We start from the raw sequence: 20,848 nt of genomic DNA on the forward strand, positions 1-20,848 counted from the left end.
CGCTAGTCCTCTTTGGGCATATAAGCTATTGGGCAAGGCTCACTCTGCGGTCTGCCTTGCGTCCGACTTGCCTTCGGACATGCCCATCTACTCCATACGTGCTGCCTAACCTCACAGACCTCCTTGCATGCGGCTATATCGAGTCAGGTGACAGGGCTAGCCCCTTATGCAGTTCGGAGAGTCCCCCCAGGCCTCAGGGGACATAGCAGGATGTCCTCCGTACTTTGTCCGGAGTACGGAGTATAGATCGTCTACGGAGTATGATCTCACAGACTACCCAAAGTGTCCAAACTCGCCCTGGCCTGATCATCCGACCAAGCAAAAAGCAGATTATCCGAGCAACTACTCCCCAATCCCGCATTATCCACCCAAGCAGGCTCCCAGTAATACACTCCCAACCCACCCGCAACACCCTCAACCGCAGCTCCAAGTCTCTGCAAAAACGTCTGCTGCCCAGCAATCGAGAACGGAATATCCTTGAGATCCGAGGGAAACGCATAAGCCGGACTGGGACAAGCATACGGCCAATTCGTCTCAACGACCAGCGTCTGCTTCCCGTACGTCGAGTACAAATTCGCAAGACTCGTCTTCAGCGCAGCGAGCGTCGCACTCGCACTGTAAAACGGATAAAACGAAACCCCAATGTAGTCAAAGTCGGTGGAGAGCAGCGCAGACCCCGACGCCAGGACTTGACCGTAGAAGTAGGCCTGGTCGGACCAGCTCCAGCCGTTGTCGAGGTGGATCATGATTTTGGGGGTTGTGGCTAGATTGGAGTCTTTCACACCCCAGGCGCCGGAGTGGAGGATTTGGGCGATGTTGCTGTAACTGGCTGTGGCGCCGAGTGGCCAGAGTAGGCCGTTACGGATCTCGTTGCCTATCGAGATGATGTCTACATCGAGGTTGTGGGCAGCGAAGGTGTTGCATACATCCAATGTGTAATTATAGACTTGCCAGGTCAGGGTGTCAATGTCCGTTGTCGACCAGCCGGAGGGTGTGCCCTATAGACATCATGACATGTTGGATCAAACCCCTAAAAGCCTGAGGAGTTGGGTCTGTTTTCTTTACCTGTTTACTCGGATCTGCCCACGTATCACTGAAATGCAAGTCGAGATACGTGCCCATGCCCTGCGCCTGGACTCTCTTCGCCAGCTCGATGTTGTAGTCCAAATCATATGACCCATCACTGGGGTTTACCCAGATACGCTGGCGAACGGAGTTGACGCCGCTGGCTGCAATGATGGACTCTAGCTTTGCCGTGGCACCGGCGGCATTTTTGTAGGAGATGCCTGCCTTCTCTTCGACGAGAAGGGAGGAGATATCAGCACCACGGTAGGTCAGCTTGGCGGATGTTGAGACGAAGAGCTGGGCGGCAGCTAGAAGGAAATAGGGCAGCATCATGGGAATTCCCGCTTGCTAGAGCCAATATAATAGCTAGGGATTATCAGACGCCTCTACAAAAAGAAGGAACAAAAAGTAGCCGGTTTTTATCCTGTCTCATGTTTCGTCCCAGCTTGCTGGTGTAGACTTGTGTAGGGTCAAATTTCTCCGAAGGATACACGGCATCCTAGAGAAAACCCGACAGAGAACGGTTTCCTCTATTTACCCGCCTATTGGATCAAGGTAGAGAAATACTCCGGAGACGGACCTACTTTAGCTCAAGTTTCTATCCTGAAACAGGAGCTGAGACAGGGGAAGACTCCGTCAGTCGGGATAATTGCGCAACAGCAACGCCCTACAAGCCTATCGATGCAGTTTCGGACTTCAGGCTCAATTATTGATGCAATACGACCATAGCAGTCTGCAACTATAGGGTACATCCGAGACTAGGGGCATAGTGACGGTATCATCCCAGGGAAGCGACAAACTTCCCTCTGATATTACCATTGGTGGAAGTAAGAGAACGCAAAACCAAGGCCCAACTGCCCAACTTGGGGATCACACCGTAGCTGCAAAGCATGAGGGGGATATAAGCCCACCCAGAAACTCAGTGGAGGAATTAAGATGGGAGGATGCTAGGGACCCGTGTCGAATTAGCCAGACCCAGGGCCTTGACTTGGGACGAAACGACTCTCAACTTCTTTTTACCATAATCAGAATGGTCTTCTCAGGGGGGAATAGAACTCGTAGTCCCAAACCCCGGAACATTTCATTTCTTCATCACGCGCTAGACGTCTTGCCTCCAATCATATATCATGTCGAAAGTCCTCGAAAGCCTCAGACATATCGCCGAGGATAAAAAAAAACCCAAAATATTTCCCTAGAATCCAGCCGCCCGATTTTGACAAAGTCAACATTACATACAGTTAAAAGAAGAAAAAAGCGATCTGGCCCCGTATCAATGCAAAAGACCAAGCAAGAGAGAACAAAGTAAACGAGAAATGCGCTGCGGTATTTCTGCCCTACAAATTCATAGTCACAGACACTGAACTCCACAGAGCAGAGCAGAGCAAAACAGATATGCAGACGCGGCCGGTCGGAAGGCACCGCGGATCTCGCAGGGGAGCAATGGTTGCTCATGCGAGCTTGTATATGTACAGACCATGTAGAATGTATCGAACAATTTCTAGGATGTCACAGTTCCCAGATATCAGCCCGCCGGGAACCGGGAAAGAAAATCAGAAGGAAATAAAGTGGTATACAACAACTTCGCTAGAGATGATAGGAAGCGTCGAGGGACGAGGTGGTAGGCGGAGGTGGGAGTGGTAAGAGGTGGTGGGAGGTAGCGGGTCAAATGAAAAGAAGACTGGGTTGGACTGATCGGGGCCGGCCACAGTTCAGTTCGACGATTGCGATGGGGAATCCACGGCTGCTTTGGGAGGCGGCTTGCGCTTTCCGATGACAAGGCCTTCGTCTTCCGACTCATCTTCATCCTCGTCATCACAGTAATATCTCGACTCGTCCATTTCGGAGGATCGGGGGGAGCTCGGGCGAGGAGGTTTAACTGTTTCACCGGTGCGGAGCATAGATGGTACTTCATCTAGAGTATTTTCCTTGATCGAATAACCATCGCCGGAAAGAGAGGAGGCGTTTGAAACGACCGACGGGATGCTTGGGTGCGAGGCACTTTGGGACATCCCGCTAGTGAAGTCGTCGGCAGAGGAGGAAGAGATAGTGGCCGGGGTGGAGGTAGCCAGCCCATTGTTGGAATTGTCGGCAGAAGACCCTTGATTAGTAGCTGGAGTGATGGGTGGCAGGAGGAGCGATTCGGTAGAATACATCGCGTAGTCGACTCTGAGGGTACCTCCTTCATTCGCATCCATATCACTCTGTCTGCGGCGCAGAAGTGCATCTCTGGTCAGATTGAATGATTCTGCAGGTGAAGTACCCTCGAGTTGCGATGATCGATTGCGACGGTGTGCGTGACTGACACCCAGTGTCTCCGGTGTAGAGTTATCATCATCATGCCATAGGCCAGGAGTGCCCACTTGGCCCTGAGCAGATGCATTGCTGACAGCGAGGCTGGGTTCAGCAGCGCATCGTTCTCCATCTACATGCGTAGATCCCGCCTCGCCAGACAGAGACGTGCGTCGGCTGTGACTACCACGCGATGCCCGGCGGGTAGCTCCGCTGAACAGACTCCCGAAGTTGGTCTGCCCCAAAGCTTCGATAATGGAAGAATGCACTCCCGACCGTGGCCGTAGAGTCAACGGGGTATCAAAATGAGATGACTTGATCGTCTTTGTAGAGTCTGCTGTAGAGATGGAGGACTTTGCGCGGCGAGGAGGACCAGGTCGCGGTGTGACGGCCGGAGGTGGAGCAACAGGCTTTGTCGCCGCAGCAAGTTTAGCTGCAGCTGGCGAGGCATCAAAGTAAGATTGCCAATCGCCTTCGTCTACTGGGCTTGCAGTAACGCTTTGGGCGAGCGGATGTCCGTGAGCAGGAAATCTGAACGGCCGAAAGAGATCATCATCACCTCGCAGGCTGGACGGACGACTGTCGCGAGAGGTTTTGCCGAATGTGCTATTGCTTGAGGCAGATGAAAAAGTGTCCGTGGACGGTGTTGTACTCGATGTACGCTTGCGCGATTCCTTATCCTTTGATCGACCACCGAACCACTTGGCAACATTTGATCGAACACGTTGAATGAAGGGGACCTTGCTGACAGCACTTGTGACTTCTTCATTCGAGACCTCGATTCGCTTGCCCTTGCTTTGGAAGCCAGGATCACTCTCTTCGATCCAGATTCGAGGATTGGGGAGACCAAAGAGGGTCCAAGGGTGGTGCTTAATCTCCTTCAGGGTAATTCTCTTGACCGGGTCCTTGGTCAACAAACGCCTGAGCAAATCGTATAGCTCGTCGTCAATTTTCTCATAGACAAGCTCATCATCATGCCTCAGGTTATGCTGGTTGGCGTCGGATGCATCATCCATCACGGGCACTAGACGCTTCCGTGGAATGAAGACTTCCTTCTTCACAATGGTCTGGAACATGCTGTACTCATCATCTGAAACGAATGGCAGGCGACCGAAGATCATGCCGTACAATGTGACGCCGAGTGACCAAACATCGATCGCACCAGTGATTTTGGGGATCGACCCAATGGTCTCCACGAAGTCATCGCCCGTGTAGCATAATTCAGGAGCGTAGAAAGCCGGAGTACCCACAGTCTTTGACAATTCACGGGCGTCGTCCAGCTCTGTTGCGTCAGTCTCGCCGACATTCTCCTCTTCCTCGTCGCGCATCGGTCTCCCCAGGTAGGAAACGCCGAAATCGGAAATCTTTACCCGATGGTTGCTAGTGACAAGGAGGTTGGCAGGCTTGATATCACGGTGAATAATCCCCTGGTAATGAAGGTATTCCAACCCAAGTACCGAGTCCCGGAAAGCGCTGCGAGCTTCAGTGATGGTTAGACAAGGAACGTATGCCATGTCATCACCTTCTGCAGACCACTCGGGCTCAGAGGGGGCATAGCCAAAACTGCTAGACGCTGTGCTGAACCGTCGTTCGAAAGGGTAATCTGCATAAGCGCCATACATGGTGCCTTCGACAGCACTGAGGGATGTATCCTGGATGGAAGATGGGCTTGACTCGTCCGTTACCGCAACAGACCGGCTAGATGATCTCCTCATGGGAAGACCAGTCTCCTCATCCTCCTCATCTGAAGACTCCGCGCCGTGCTCCAAACTCCAAGCGGGGATTGGCCCTTGTTGGGCATCGGCTGCCTGTGCTTCAATCCGCTCACGAGCCTTTTCTCTTTGTCGCCGTAGATGCTGAGCAGTTCGAATGAACTGATGGCTTTCTTCTAAGAACGCGGGAGTGTCTGGGATTCCACTCTTCTCCCGCTCAAGACGTAATTTGTCAACGTGGACAATTTCTCGTAAACCCTTCTTACGCCAGACGATCTCGCCATTTTCAACATACTCCAGCACAATGTACACCTTTTGCCGATTCGGGTCGTCGATGACTTCAAGCAAACTGACAACGTTGGGATGCCGTGCTTTCTTCAGAATAGCAACCTCCTTTTTCACTTTGTCTTCCGGATTGCCCAACTTGCCTAACCGGCGGCGGGTGGAGTATCGCTGGACAATCTTGATGGCGACTCTCTGCCTAGTCGCGACATGCTGGCCTAGTTTCACTTTGCCATGTTCACCACGTCCAAGCTCTTCCAGAATCTCGTATTGATTGATGGTTTTGTTGCCCGTGATCATGTCTCGATCCACTTCGGCGGTGTGGGTTTCTTTCGGTGGTTGAAGGTGTGAAGGATGGAGAAGGGAGCTTCGCATCGAGATGTCATCGTCAGACCCGGATGGAGTTCCTGTGCGGGGATGTCTCATGGAGAATAGCCCTGGGCTCGACACCGGGGTGTTGCCCGCAGTGCGAACACCACGAGCATAGGCGTATCGAGGTAGAGGATCGGGTTGTGTGACGTGGTGCGATTGCCAGGTGGGATGCACTTGGGATTGGAGGGAGGCATAGGATTGATCGGGGTAGACTGGTAATTGATGGTCCGAGTGTCTTGATGTTCGTCGGGGACTTCTTCCAATGCTTCCATTTTCCGATCGGACATCGACCACGATATCTTCGTTGAGGGCTTGGAGGGAGCTCGATGAGGATCGGTTCGAGGGGGGCCGGGCACCGTAAAGGCCGGGGAAGGCCTGGCGGAAGGTCGCCGTTGCTTCTGAGACATCGGTTATGATGGGTGGTATTTCCGCATGAGATTTCGAGTGGGGTGGTGACTCGGAGCGGTCGTTTGACGCGGACGAAGGTTGCGATGACTCCTCGGACCCGCTCAAATCCCGCTTGGAATTTTTTGAGACATGACCATTCCGAGCCAGCTGATCCGGATCCTCCAGACCAGCTTGCGAGGATCGAATTTCTGTCATATTCCCTTGTGTAATTATTTCGAAGGGACTAGAAGATTGGGCCAACTGTGCCGAGAGTGCAGTTGAGCATCCTAGTTCAACATCCTCCAATTTTCGGACGCTTTGTATTTTTTCGTACTAATTGATTCAAGGTGAGCTAATGAGAAGCTCCGTTGGCACGCAGGAATGGACCGGCATTACTTTCGTGTCAGAGGGGAAGGCGACAACTATGCAGCGGAAACCGTGTACCGGACAGCGGGTTGTCGCCTAGGGGGAGGACACGAGGTAGACCTGCTACAGCACGAGGACTGGGACGATCCCTCATCCACACGTGGGGGTAGTCAAAAAAAAAAGGAGTGCCGTTATAACAGATGCTATAAATAATTCGGCGTTAGGCTCATTCGGACGAGTTCTCGGGAGAGCGAGATCGGCTTCAATCAAGGGTGAAGGATGAAAGTGACGTCCAAAGGAGAGGCAAAACAGCCGAAGAGCTGTAAATTCGAGCTCAAAAAAAGAACAGAGAAAGGAAAGAAAGAAAAAAAAAAAGGTCGAGGTAGGGACCGAGACCGAGACAAGAGGGGAGTTGAAGAGGTGAAGGGGGGAGGTTGGGTGGGTAATAGGGCAGAGCGATGATCGGATGCCAAGAATCCAATGAGGTTCCCAAGGCCAAATGAGATTCAGAAAAGGAAAAAGAAAAAAGAAAAAATACAGCGGGAACAAAGAGCACCCAAGAGCACTAAATACTGACAGCAATACTTCATCGTGAATTTGCCTGAATCTATTTCCCTTCCCATAGTGGGGCTGTCAGACGGCTTCATCTGAAATTCTTGGTCCGTGGGCTGTTTGCAGATTAACCTCATCTTGATATACTCCGTATACTCCGTATACTATGTGATATATAGGTGGACACTGCCACCTCTATCCACGCTCTCCGGTGTGCATGGGATGTTGCCTTTTGAAGGATCCGCCGCAGGGGTCTAGTCCTTGATTACGTCGGGGACTCATAACACAGCCCACACCTCTTCAGGAAGTATGAACATTAGGCCATTAAGACAGTCCAATTCCTTCCGTAGCTACCCAGCCGAAGAATCATGAAAATCATGAAAATCATGAAAATCATGAAAACGCCAAGTCAGAAGAGCCGACCATGGTTGCCCAACGGGTGATGATTCCTCTTTCCGTTTTGCTGGGACTCGACATTCTCGGCTCCGAGGGTTGAATGATCCGTACAAAAGGTCTCCTGTTCGTGAAACGGGAGCGAAGGTTACTCTTGGTTACGCTTGCCCTGGCGATATGTCTCCAGGGCCTTTGCCTACACTCCCATCTCCCACCAATCGTATCACGTCCGCAACTCAGCTCAGCAACTAATTCAAACTTAAGTTCTGCCACCCGAACTGCTGAATACCCAAAACCGACCAGATTCCCCCGTAATCTCCTCTTGGGACCTTCCTGATTGCTTCCCCAGGATGCGAGCATCATACGCGCCGCCCAGGGGCTGGTCTGCAAGGATCTCCGTTTCTGTACGGAGTATCCATCCACGGCGAATACCGAGGTAGTTCGTGAGAGGGTCAACGAAAGGTAAAAAAAAAAAGAAAAGAAAAGAAAAGTGGTCCATGGATGGACCTTCCCTACGATGTCCTCCTGTTGTCCACTTTCTTGTATATCCGCCCACGGGAGCCATCGCCTATCCTAGCCTCCCCGGTTAGCCTACTCCGTACTCCGTACTCCATACATCGTGGGCATCTAACATCGAGAACTGGAATGGCTATCATATCCCAGTCTTCCGGCGTTCTGCAAGAAGCTGTTTAGAGCAGCGCGAGGGCTCCAAAAAGACAGAGAATCTTACGTCCGTGCGTAGTCCGTGCGCTATACTCGACGTCATATAGAGGTCTGGCCCCTAATTAGCCTGGTTTCTCTTCTTTTTAACAAGCTACCACCCTACATGTATGGAGTATGGAGTACCTAGACACAGAGAGAATGCCAACATCATAGCTCCAATCATCGTCATCCAGGTAGATTGCCCTGTACGGAGTGCTTGGCACCTTCCGATTGCTGCGGTATATGGGGCAACCAACACCTCGACGTGGTCAGAATCTTAATGGACTATTATCGGTAATTTGCTGTCTTCAAGATGGAGATCGATTGCAACCTGCATCAACATGACAGTCTGCACTGTCACCATGGACGGAGACAACATTCCACTCCTGCGGGGGGATCCTCAATTGATCCAGAAATAATAAAAAAGCGCTCAAGAGACTAGCCAAGGATGGACGCGGGGGTTTAATAAGTACACCTGGTTCGGAATAGTGTATCTAACGCGGCCACATTAGCCTCTATTGACTCGAACTAGTACCGTGTACGGCGTACGGAGCACTCCCTCCAGCAGCAATGTACAGGAGCATGCGTATATGCTCCAGAGAACACAGCTGGGTTAGAGCAGACGCTGTTGCGCATGGACGGCTCAGAAAGGGTTACATGCTAGATCTAAAGTAATATTCGTCATCTTATAGCACAGGAGTCGAGGCCAAGAGTGATAGTCCCCGCAGTGGAAGTTCGGCCTTGACATCCGACATAGCACTCTCTGCAGCCATTTCCGTCGCCCAAGGCCGCCAATGCATGCGATTTCAGGCCAAGCTAATCCTCTACAGTCGGAGCGGGATTTTCAAAGCTCTGACCGTTTCAATGTGGTTTTGTTCGGTATGAATCGTCTCCTTAAACCCGCATCGCATTCGTTTATTTTATTTTATTTTATTTGTTTTTCGCTTTTTTTCTCGCTTTTACTCTCTATACTCTACATATGTACTCCGTACAGGCCCCGAGCGCCTCCTGCGCCAAAAAAAAAAAAAAAAAAAAAAAAAGACCAAAGCACACGAGACGAACATGGCCTCTGCCACGAACGAGGCGCAATCCTATTCCCTAACCCCGACTGATACTCATTGAGGGGATTGCTCGTGTTGATCGCCCTTTATGACACAGGCGGCGGGTGAGATATATTTTTCTCTCTCTGCTTCTGGTCGTTGATTGACTCCCATTCGACTGGGCCTGTGCCACGCTGCGAAGCTGTATAGTCCTCAGGGGTCGGTTTCAATTCAAATCAAATTTGCTGCCTGAACATGCCCGTGTTGGGACTGCTATCGATACTGCCCAGGTGCTCATCACTGTATTGCAGATCACAGTCCGTAATTGATGCTATTCTTACAATATAACTCTTGCGAAGGGAAAAGCTTCGTTTTGCCTACGTTCCAAGGTTGGACCCAGGCACATCAATTAGGTCCCTGTTAAGAACTTGAGATCTCATGGAAATTCAGGGATTCTCGTTTTATGCCAGCTTAAATTCAGGCATATTCAGGCATATTCAGGCAGTGAATCCAATTTAAATCGAAACCGACTTCTGAGGACTATACACCTTTGCACCACGCCCTGATCCCTACTCTGTATTAACATCGAGCCGGATTTGCAATTTGACAGTTCGGCTGTCATAGAACGCCAGAAATGGACACGGATGAAAGACACTCGTGGACTAAGCACTCTTGTGCATAGTGGTGCGCAGGCACAGTGCGATGTGGTTTAATCTGCATGATTTTCGGTGGCTTGATATCCGCTGATGTTGCAGTAATTACAGAGTACGGAGTACTATGTCAGAAATTAAATATCGAATATAATCAAGAACAGATCGTACGCTGTAGATGTGGTACTTCCGAAGGGCTGGCGTCCACATGTGATTGTATACAACTCCGCGGTGGCGACCCTCTTCAAATGCTGTGCTATTTATGGGCATTTACGGCCATCTACTCCGTACCCTGTACGGACTACAGGCTAACGAGATATACCACAGGGTCGGATATTTCGCCTCTTCTTACTACGGTGTACAGGCTATAAATCATCTGTGCACTCCACTGATCAGCTTCCATTTAGCGATTCAAACCCACTAGCTTTGGATGTTTGCTTTTTCCTTCGCCTGTCTCGTACTCCTAAGGCTCAGCACCGTCGAAAGCCGATAACTGACGATGGTAGCCGCTGAACTAGTCTGTTCTTCCTTGCTTTACTCCGTATACACCTATCACTTTTTGCAGCCCACTTGTGCTTCAAGTACTCCGTACGCTCGGCACCGAATACGGAGTAAGCCTATCCAAGCTAGTCCACCCCGTACAGCACTAAGGGGGTGATTGGTCTATGTTGGGGGGGGTACTAATACCTAGACTGTGTGTCCATAGTAAATAGGGTGTAAGCTCTAAAGAACACCCAATCCAACATCCAACTTTCATATATGCGAACTGGCTACACAAAGAAGCCAAATGTTGGCGACACGGCCTGGTTGTCCTGCCAACATTGGGAGTAAGCCAGGTACTCCATGATTCAACTGCTAGAACCCAAGAGAACCATTGAGACGACATGGAAGTCCTAGACGTCAGGTAAAACAAAACCTCTCCATATACTCCGTACAACGTTCTGGAACACATCTACGACATAACACCCGCTCTAAGGCCCACTTGAAGAGGCAGGATAACGTCAGATCAGGGAAAGGAATCCAGGTCCCCACGGTAAATCAAGTTTAAATGCTATTGCCTGGTGCTATAGTATGCTGGGTAATATGCGTTGCATAGGGAATAACTATACGCTGCATAGAAATAGATTGAAAACAGCGGGAAAACACGCAATCAGCCTGCGTTGCCGGGCAACGAGGTTGACCCAACGTCGATCTGGCTCTCGGCACTCTATTAGGTTCCCTCTTTCTTCGTTTAGCGCCAGCAAATAGAGTAGTCAAAGGATGCTAATCCGGGTGATTGGTCTACAGATAATCTAGAAAGAGGGGAGATCCAGCTCGGATCGTCACCTGTTTACTGCGTTTCTGTACCTCGGGAGCTGTGCTCCGTACTATGCGATTCGAACACCTCTTCGGCACCTTATCTGTTTACCTTTGCACCGTTGAATGACACCTGTCAGTTTTAATCTTCCAATATTTGTTCCATCCGAAAATAGATCCCCCTTCTCTGCCGCGTGGTGCGCCATGCTCGCCGATCCTGGAATGTATCCCTGTCTGTGATTGTCTCAGATCGCAAACAGCATGAAGCATCGAAAGGCACTGCTTGCGCTTCTGGCGCTCATCAGCCCCTCTACTGCTATTCCATACACTCCTTCCTCCGTCTTCCTGTCCTCGAGACATAACGGCTCCCTCGCATACATCCTCCGACCCAGCGCCGGCGGGGATACGGAGTTCCTCTCCCTCAACCTATCTAGCAGTATCGACGCCGAAGATCTTAAATCCCAGACGTTGCTGAAAAATACGCCATTCCACAGCTCTGAGCAGAACTCGACTTTTGTCTCTGCCATCGATGACCAAGGGCGTATCACCGTCTACACCGGCAATTGTCATGACGCATTCGATAATCCGGAACTATGGCAGTTCAGCCCAAATCCCAAAAAGTCGGATGGGAACGGGACATGGAATCGGCTGCCAGTCACCACCAGCGATGGCACAGCTACTGCAAACTACCTGGCTGCGGGGTTCACATACGCAGCGCAAAATGCCAAGGAAAGCTCCATGTACGCGTTTGGTGGGATGTGTCCATTTACGAATAGTACGGATGAAACATGGATCTCCGCAGCAAATTACTCTCAGTCGATGGTCGTGCTAGGGCCGAATCCCTACTACACCACCAAGTTTTCTGCAACTACGACTGGGAAGCGTGCGCCCCCTGTCGCTGAGGCTGGAATGGCAGTCGTGCCGCTCCAAGCTACCTATTCGACCGGCTCGAAAGGAAAACAGCAGGACTTCTTGTTTATTGGTGGTCATACCAGGGAGGCGTTTCTGAACATGTCGCAACTTGCCATTTTCTCGCTGCCGCAGCAAAGTTGGAGCTTTGTTTCTACGACCTCGGATTCTCGACCAAAGACTGAGCTGACTGTTCGAGACATGGCTTCTATTGAGCCTCGATCAGGTCATACCGCCCTGCTTTCAGAAAAAGGCGACAAAGTCTTTGTGTTTGGAGGTTGGGTTGGTGATATGACAGTCCCTGCGGACCCGCAATTTGCGGTTCTGGATATTGCAGAAGGATTTGGTGGAGCCACCGAATGGGCTTGGAGAGCTCCCTCTTTGGATGGATTAGGGATTGCAGAGGGTTCCGGTATTTTTGGGCACGGGGCGGTCTTGCTTCCTGGAGATGTGATGATGATTTCTGGTGGATACAGCATTCCCAAACCATCCTCGAAACGAGCCGCAGCGACTGTACAGTCCAATTCGCGAGTCTACCTCTACAATGTGACCTCCAACAGCTGGGTCACCTCCTACACCAACCCTGCAGCCAAGTCCTCGAATGCACCCACGGGGGATACCGGTAAGCTTTCCTCGTCCCAAAAAGCGGGCTTAGGGGTAGGAATCGGAATTGGATGCCCCGCCGCTCTAGCTTTCGTTTTATACGGATGCAACTACCATCGAAAGCGCCGCGTCAAGAGCAAGCGAGACTCGCAACTACGGGAACTTGCTCTGGGAGCCGAACGATCTCACTTCTGGGGTCGAGATGGTCCAGACCAAGCAAGCAGTATCCGGGGCTCTGGGATGAGTGAGAAAAAGGAACCTCCTGTGTTTCCTTGGTCAGCAAATCGCAGCCAAACGTCGAAATCGAGCTGGAATGACCAAGGAGAAGGCACGGCGGAGAGAACGGGCCTGCTTGGGGGCGCTCCTCCACCCAAAAATAAACGACCTCCTGCGGTGCCTCCCGTAAATGCGAGGCCGTATTCATATCGAAACAGTGAATACCGACGCAGTGATGCTACGGGCGATATTCACCCTATCGACGAACGTGAGGAAGACGAAGCCTTCCGGGAACAACTCATGGCAACCATTCCAAGCGAAACAAAAGCCACGACTGAGATGACGAAGCCAGATGACCCATTCTCTGATACTCCCTATGCAACTCCTCGGAGCACTATCTTCGGCGTTGGCCTGGGTCCATTCTATAGCCGGCGGAAGGATATTGGATCTGTTGATGCCGAGTCTCCAACAAAAAGCGACAGGACAGCCACCGACTTGTCAGAGAATTCAGGGCGTTCACTTGCATCCAATCAGCCTGTAGGAAAGGTCAGTCAAGCACAAGCCGTGCTCGTCGACCGACCTAGGAGCTGGGGGAGTGGACGCCATTCATTAGAGTATCTCGCTGCAGCCTCAACACACAGTGATCCAGATGGCGTAGCGCCCTCAGACCAATCCGTTTCGGCGGACTCCTTCTCTACAGCTCAGACAAACCTAAACCGCCGCCAGTCAGAGAACGAGTGGCTTCTGTTAGATGGTCAAGACCCACCCACATCCCTCACCCCCTTCGGTTCATCCTCCCCCTCCAAACTACCCCGAGAGTCCAAGCCCAAAGCATCCGATTGGGTAATGAACACCATGCGCCGAGCCCTCACAATGACCCGCCGCAGCCCCGACAACCAGTCAGACACCGATCATAGCACTACCAGTACAGCGGAGGTCGCCTCGGGCATTGACCGTCGCAGCACGCTCGTCGGATCCGGCCAACGAACCCCAGCCTCGGGTCTCAGTACGCCACGTCGGGCAGTCAGTGCCTCGGCAGAGCTATTCCGCCGCAAGCAAGGTGCCAAAGACTGGAATGCACGCAAGAGGGTCTCAGACGATGTATTCAACACTGCCCAGCCTGCGCGCGATGACATGTTCTTCAATGCACCAGGATACTTGGGCAACGACGACATCTGCGCCGACGACGAGGAAGATGTCCATGACTGGGATCTTGAGGGTGCAGCCGAGGGCCGACGAGTCCAGGTGGCATTCACCGTTCCTCGAGAGAAACTCCGTGTCGTGAACGCCACCGCCGGCGATATGGACAGTGTCTCTGAGCGTTCTGTTAGTTGGAGCACTGGGAACCGGAGGGTTAGTACCTAGATCTGGGATCTGGGAAAGGTATTTCGGTTCTTGCTGCTTCTGTCTTCATCTTTTCTTTTCCCATCCCTCTACTTCTTGCTTGTACTTTTTGCATGTGTCCTTTTTTTTTTGGCCAAGACTGGTCGACTTTTCGGTGTCTGCATTTGAGACAAAACGGAGTCTTGTTTTTTTTTTTCGTCGCGCTTTTGGCGGGATCCTGCTGTTTTCTTTCGTTTTGATATCCACAGCTATGCTTTGTTTTTCGCCCTGATAGGTACCTAGTTCCTGGATCGACGTGTCTTGGACATATTGTTTTTTTTTTATTCTTTGCAGAGTGGCGCCTGTTAGATTATTACATAGCGAGTCCAGACATTGTATTTGGGGTTTGGCACTTGGTGCATTGAAAATTACTACTTTGCTCAATTTACACATTTCATGAGAAAGATTTTTTGAAAGAATATGTAGATTTTCCCCGAGATCAATCAACGCATGAGTATGGCATCAATTTAAGTACTTCGTAGCTCCATGATACATCAAAAAGGACACAGACGTGTCTCTCAATGACGCTTGCGTATAACATTCTGTTGTTTATATGAATCTTTAGATTACCTCCCGTTTAAGATGAAGGAGCTTGCTTGGGCGCGGTAGCAGGCCGGGTAGGGATAGTCTCAGGCAGCGGGGGAAGCAAGTTCTTCGCGCTCTCGCGGGTATACTGAGCCATGAGGGCATCAATGATAACAAGCGACGACATAGCCTCGACGATGGGGACAGCACGAGGGGTGACACAAGGATCGTGACGACCCTTAGCCTCCAGAACACCCTCCTCACCGTTGTAAGTAGCAGTCGTCTGTGCCTGGCCGATGGTAGCAGCGGGCTTGAACGCGACGCGGAAGTAGATGTTCGCGCCGTTGGAGATACCACCCTGGATACCGCCAGAGTTGTTGGTCTTGGTGGTGAGGCGGGGAGAGCCCTCGGAGACGATGAAGGGGTCGTTGTGGATGGAGCCGGGGAGCTCGCAGCCGCCGAAACCGGAACCGATCTCGAAGCCCTTGGTCGCGGGGATGCTGAGCATGGCGTGTGCGAGCTTGGCTTCCAGCTTGTCGAAGCAGGGCTCGCCAAGGCCGACGGGGACGTTGCGGATCACGCATGTTACGGTTCCGCCGATGCTGTCGTGGCTGTCGCGGAACTTCTCGATGACTTTGGTCATGCGTGCGGCAGCGTCGGTCTCCGGGCAGCGGATGGGGGCGAAGGTGTCGACGGTCTTACGGTCGATTGTTTCGATCAACTTCAGGAACTCGGGGTTCGTGGAGGGGGAGGGGTGTTCGGGGGTGGGGGGGAAGAGGTGCTCGTTGCCCACGGAGGAGACGAAGGCGACAATTTCGACGTTATGCGACAGGCGGAGGTACTTATCAGCGATGGCGCCGGCGGCGACACGACCTGTGGGGATTATGTTAGTATGTGTGAATCCTTCTGTTTGCATGATATGAGAGTGCCATACCAATAGTCTCACGGGCACTGCTGCGACCACCGCCACTGCTGGCCTTGACGCCGTACTTCTCAAGGTAGGTGAAGTCGGCATGACTGGGGCGGGGGTACAGGTCCATTGTGCTGTTGCCATAGTCCTTAGGACGCTGGTCCTCGTTGCGGACGATCATGCCAATCGGTGTGCCCAAAGTAACTCCGAACTCAGTGCCTGACTGAATCTCGACTCGGTCCTTCTCGTCCCGCGGGGTAGTGAGTAGACTCTGGCCGGGGCGGCGGCGGGTCATCTGGGGCTGGATGTCGGCCTCAGTAAGCTCCATGCCTGGAGGGCATCCATCGACGATACAGCCGACAGAGCGGCAGTGAGACTCGCCATAACTAAATGGTTGTTAGCAACGATGGTTGTGCTAGAAGGTGGGCGGGCACCTTACGTAGTGACACGGAAATGTTCACCCCACGTCGACATGATGGGCGTTGAAAGACAGTCTCAAGGTACGGAAGAAGAACAAGAAGCAGTCTATAAGTTTATAAGACTCAAGGCCAACGACGGGAAAAAAAAATCAGGCAAGAAAACTAGAAGATGGGGAAGATGCGAAATAGAAATTCGACTCATCCCTTGGGTACCTATCTGGGACTAGCGCAACCGACTATCGGCCTCGATAACTTTCGTGATGCGATCAATACCCTGGCCCACCTTTGCTCCAATGCTCGCCCTTCGAAGATGTTCTTCGTCTCAGACATTTTGGTCTCTGCCATTGAAGCATGGTTGGATCCGTCATAATTCGTCCTACCCAATCCACCAGTTCGCCGAGCTCGCCCGCCGTCCGTCCTCTTTACATCAAATCTACCAGTCGCTATCAACAGATCCCTATGTGAACCTCTCGATCGAACACTTCCTACTGGAGAATGCCCCAGCAGACTCCAGTATTCTATTTCTCTATACCAATCGGCCATGTGTAGTCATCGGTCGCAATCAGAACCCATGGCTTGAGACGGATCTCCGCGCCCTCCATAATGACCGCAAGAAAGGTGCCGCCGGAGAAGACGAAGCTACAGTACTCGTGCGTCGGCGATCCGGTGGTGGGGCTGTCTTCCACGATGAAGGTAATCTAAATTACAGCGTGATTTGCCCGCGCACCTCATTTACGCGTGACAAGCATGCCGAGATGGTGGTGCGCGCACTTCATCAGGTCGGAGCTACCAACACTAGTGTCAACGAGCGGCACGATATTGTTATGGCTCGGTCAGAGGCCAAACAAGATGATCCAAATGAACCTCTGACACGCAAGGTGTCTGGTTCTGCGTTCAAGCTCACTCGACACCGAGCCCTCCATCACGGCACTTGTTTACTCGATTCCCCAAATATCCATGACCTTGGCCGGTATTTGCGATCATCCGCACGCGGATATATCCAGGCCAAGGGTGTGGAAAGCGTTCGCTCTCCTGTCGGAAATGTTTCAGCTGCCCTCGCCGATTCCTTTTTCTCGATGCAGGGCGTGATTCAAAGTGTGATTGAGCAATTTGCTCAGCTCTACGAAGTACATCCTGATGCGGTTCTCAGGGCCCAGCGCGCTCATGCCAATGAGCCCGAAGTCTTTGCTGGAGATTCCTGGGTGGCTGGTACAGTAGGAGAGGTGCAAAGCGAGCATGAACCTGCCATTGCGAAAGGAATCGCAGAGTTGCGCTCGTTAGACTGGAAATATACCCAAACACCCCGGTTTACTTTCTCCACATATCCTATCGAAGAGGACCCTCGCGAACGGCCGCCATTGCCCTTCTCGCTCCCTTCAAGTACTCGTGCATTCCTCCGGCTACAACACGGTGCTATCGTCGAAAGTGACATCTCCGTCTCACCTGATGAGTCCATCGCATCTGATCAAGCCAGTTCTGTCCATTCATTACTAAATGGACAAAAGCTGCATGAGATCACTGAAGCGCGGTGGTCGGAAATTCTCAAGCAGGGCCTTGGTGAGACAGAGGGAGTTGATGATGCTCTTGTGAAAGAGTTGGCCCGATTCTTGAGTGGCCTCTTGGGAGGTTAGTTGCCCAATTAGATGATGCCATGCGATCTGTGGCTTGTATAGATATTGAATGCTCTCGGGCCCTATGTACAACAATACCATGAGACCATATGTGACAACAGCCAAAAACATTATTGGCTATCTGGACTGTCCCCTTAATTGGTGGACGACAATTTTCCCACTTATCAGAATCTCAACACAAATAAGCAGCTTGTTTTGGACAGACTAGCCTTTTGTTTCTGATCTCCCCACGTTACGTCGGCCGGCTAAATGGAAACCCCACGCTGCCATCCTCAGCTCCCCTTCAAATGTCCCCAAATGGCTGAATCGGCGTTCTCAGCGAGTTCCGACTCCAAAAGCGTCCCGGTTGTCATTTTACGGGATGACTGGCGCAAAGTCCGATGCCCTATTTATCAGCTAATAATATCAAGCCGAGTTTAATATATATATCCTGTCTATAAAATCCACCTTCCACTGAAACAATATCGAAGGGCGATCGCAGTGTGTGCCCTCCATAGCTCACAGACATCCTGACTTACAATGTCCATCCACGCCAATGGCCGTACCCCCTCACAGGCCTTCAGCAAGTCCCCCTTTCGCACCAGATCCGACCTCCAAGATGCATGCTGCGCCATTCTCGACCCGCTAGTGCCCCTCTTTACACCAGGCGGTACACGGGTCAAAGTAGGCACGTCAACAACACGATTCGACGAAGGCGGCGCCCAGATTGAGGGATACGCCCGCCCGCTATGGGGTCTAGCGTCGCTACTGGGCGGCGGATATGAATACGCCGAGGCAGAGCGCTGGCGCCAGGGAATCATTAACGGGACCGATCCCGAGCACGCGGAGTTCTGGGGTCATATCGAGGATATGGACCAGCGAATGGTGGAGATGTGTCCGATCGGATTTGCGCTTGCTGTTGCGCCGCATGTGTTTTGGGATCCGTTGACGGAGAAGCAGAGAGGGAATGTTGGTGCATGGTTGGCGAGTATCAATGCGCGCGAGATGCCGAATACGAATTGGTATGTCATGGCTTGACTTTGGGCCTTGTGGTATGGATTCAGCTGATTGTGGTTGCGACGACTGAAGGTTATGGTTCCGTGTCTTCGCAAACTTGGGACTTAGAAAGAACGGCGCTGAATATTCGTTGCCCCGTATCGAGGCTGATATGGACCATTTGGATACCTTCCATGTTGGCGGGGGATGGAGCAATGATGGTCCCAAGAGCCATCACCAGATGGACTACTATTCGGGCTCGTTCGCGATTCAGTTCTTGCAGCTTCTTTACTCGAAGTTGGCGGGTGACTTTGATCCTGAGCGTGCTGAGCGCTATCGCCAACGGGCACGGGAGTTTGCGAAGGATTTTGTGCATTATTTTGATCCTAACGGTATGTTCGAGACTAGTCTTCCTGGTATTATTGATTCCTTCCTTAGGTATTCACGGGTTATGTTCTTCATATAGGCAGCGCCATACCATTCGGTCGCTCTATGACCTACCGATTCGCCATGGTTGGATTCTGGGGAGCATTAGGCTTTGCAGATGTCGAGCTTCCGGAGCCATTGACATGGGGAGTAGTGAGAGGAATCCTCCTCCGTCATTTCCGGTGGTGGTCTACGCAGGAGGATATGTTCAACAATGATGGTACATTGAGTCTCGGTTACTCATACGCCAACATGTACCTGACAGAGAACTACAATTCTCCCGGATCGCCGTACTGGTGCTGTCTCTCATTCACACCACTGGCCCTACCAGAGGAGCATCCCTTCTGGTCCGCCCAAGAAGAGCCCTATCCAAGCTCCTCTCTGCCTGAAGTGATGGCCCTGAAATACCCCAAGCATATTGCAGTCCGTCGTGGTGGACACTCATTCCTGCTGTCCTCAGGACAAGCATGCCACTATCCCCTCAAAGCGACACAAGCCAAGTACGGCAAGTTTGCGTACAGTTCTGCCTTTGGATACTCGGTTCCGACGGGTGGGTATCAGCTGGAGCAGCACGCCCCAGACAGCATGCTGGCATTATCAGATGATGGCGGTGATATCTGGCAAACTAGACGACTGGCGCTCAATGCTCGCTTTGAGGAACCCGAGCCCAACGGCCAACCTATTCTTGTCTCTAGCTGGAAACCGTGGCCAGATGTCGATATAGAGACCATTCTCATCCCGCCAACGGAAGAAACCGAGAACTGGCATCTGCGCGCTCACTGTGTGCGCACCGGTCGCGCTTTACAGACCTCCGAGGGTGCCTTTGCCATTTATGGATGTCGCAGCGATAACGGCCGTATGTTAGGGCCTATGACTGGGGGTGATTCTGAGGGGACAATGCATGGCAGCCAGAGTGGGCTAGTGGTCTCCTCGGCTGGCGCTGTTGGTATCGTCGAGCTTCAATCGGACATCGAGCGGGCTGGTCGGATTGTCCTGGCGGATCCGAATTCTAACATTATTCACGGTCGGACTCTATTGCCCTCGCTCTCGGTAGACCTGGCGGCTGGTCAGGATTGCTGGTTTGTGTCGGCTATTTGCGCTGTGCCAGGTCATCAACGTGACTGGAAGGCTGCTTGGGCGAAGAAGCCTGTTATTCCAGAGTGGCTCTTGAAGAGAATAGAAGGCTCGGCTTGAGGGAAGCATTGCACTTGGCTAAATATTACACATATAGGATTGAATATAATTGACAGTCCATGAGACAGCCTGATCTATATGTCAGAAACAACCTATAGAATGAGTTTCCTATTCTGGACGGGATCACTGAGTTGGGACTCGTGCGAAGGTGTATGGCCCTCAGGGGTTTCGATTCGAATGGGATTTGCTGGATATGCTTGAGTCGTCTTTTTTTGTGGTCTTCTTTGTAGTTCTTTTTGTAGTCTTTTATCTAGATATTTTCGTCCCTTCTCGAGAGTTATATTGTAGGAATAGCCTCAATTACGAACTATAATCAGCAATACAGTGCCGAGCACCTGGGCAATGTCCATAGCAGTCTCAACACAGACATATGCAGCAAATTGGATTTGAATCGAACCCCCTGAGGACTATACACCTCCGACTAGCCCCCAGTCTGACTTCCCCGCAGAGTCCGGGGTAAGAGCAACAGCCGATCCTCCGCTCTTCGGCTAAACTTATGTTGCTCTCCCCATATAGCCAGTCTCCTCATGGCCACGCTTGATCCTCCCGTC

At 51.7% G+C, this 20,848-nt stretch overlaps 6 protein-coding genes across 6 annotated transcripts; 3 read left to right on the forward strand and 3 right to left on the reverse strand.

Annotated features, from left to right (window-relative positions):
- Positions 1-266: 266 nt before the first annotated feature.
- Positions 267-1,395, reverse strand: N7457_009446 (uncharacterized protein; the record flags this gene model as incomplete). Its single annotated transcript, XM_057180489.1, has 2 exons — positions 267-998; positions 1,066-1,395. 2 exons carry the CDS (start codon positions 1,393-1,395, stop codon positions 267-269), a joined length of 1,062 nt encoding a protein of 353 aa, XP_057028875.1.
- A 1,379-nt stretch (positions 1,396-2,774) lies between these two features.
- N7457_009447 (putative serine/threonine protein kinase) lies at positions 2,775-6,323 on the reverse strand (the record flags this gene model as incomplete). The annotated part of the gene is made up of 1 exon (XM_057180490.1): positions 2,775-6,323. One exon carries the CDS (start codon positions 6,321-6,323, stop codon positions 2,775-2,777), a length of 3,549 nt encoding a protein of 1,182 aa, XP_057028876.1.
- Positions 6,324-11,367: 5,044 nt separating this feature from the next.
- On the forward strand, positions 11,368-14,199 carry N7457_009448 (uncharacterized protein; the record flags this gene model as incomplete). Its single annotated transcript, XM_057180491.1, has 1 exon — positions 11,368-14,199. The coding sequence occupies one exon, from the start codon at positions 11,368-11,370 to the stop codon at positions 14,197-14,199; it is 2,832 nt and encodes a 943-aa protein (XP_057028877.1).
- A 595-nt stretch (positions 14,200-14,794) lies between these two features.
- On the reverse strand, positions 14,795-16,126 carry N7457_009449 (bifunctional chorismate synthase/riboflavin reductase [NAD(P)H] ARO2; the record flags this gene model as incomplete). The annotated part of the gene is made up of 3 exons (XM_057180492.1): positions 14,795-15,615; positions 15,677-16,038; positions 16,092-16,126. 3 exons carry the CDS (start codon positions 16,124-16,126, stop codon positions 14,795-14,797), a joined length of 1,218 nt encoding a protein of 405 aa, XP_057028878.1.
- A 238-nt stretch (positions 16,127-16,364) lies between these two features.
- On the forward strand, positions 16,365-17,702 carry N7457_009450 (putative lipoate--protein ligase; the record flags this gene model as incomplete). The annotated part of the gene is made up of 1 exon (XM_057180493.1): positions 16,365-17,702. One exon carries the CDS (start codon positions 16,365-16,367, stop codon positions 17,700-17,702), a length of 1,338 nt encoding a protein of 445 aa, XP_057028879.1.
- A 519-nt stretch (positions 17,703-18,221) lies between these two features.
- On the forward strand, positions 18,222-20,297 carry N7457_009451 (glycoside hydrolase family 154 protein; the record flags this gene model as incomplete). Its single annotated transcript, XM_057180494.1, has 3 exons — positions 18,222-18,703; positions 18,771-19,069; positions 19,144-20,297. 3 exons carry the CDS (start codon positions 18,222-18,224, stop codon positions 20,295-20,297), a joined length of 1,935 nt encoding a protein of 644 aa, XP_057028880.1.
- Between the last annotated feature and the right edge of the window lie 551 nt (positions 20,298-20,848).

Source organism: Penicillium paradoxum (genome assembly GCF_028828445.1).
Source record: "Penicillium paradoxum strain IBT 22861 chromosome Unknown utg000007l_segment0_segment0, whole genome shotgun sequence".
In the NCBI taxonomy this organism is placed as follows: domain Eukaryota; kingdom Fungi; phylum Ascomycota; class Eurotiomycetes; order Eurotiales; family Aspergillaceae; genus Penicillium; species Penicillium paradoxum.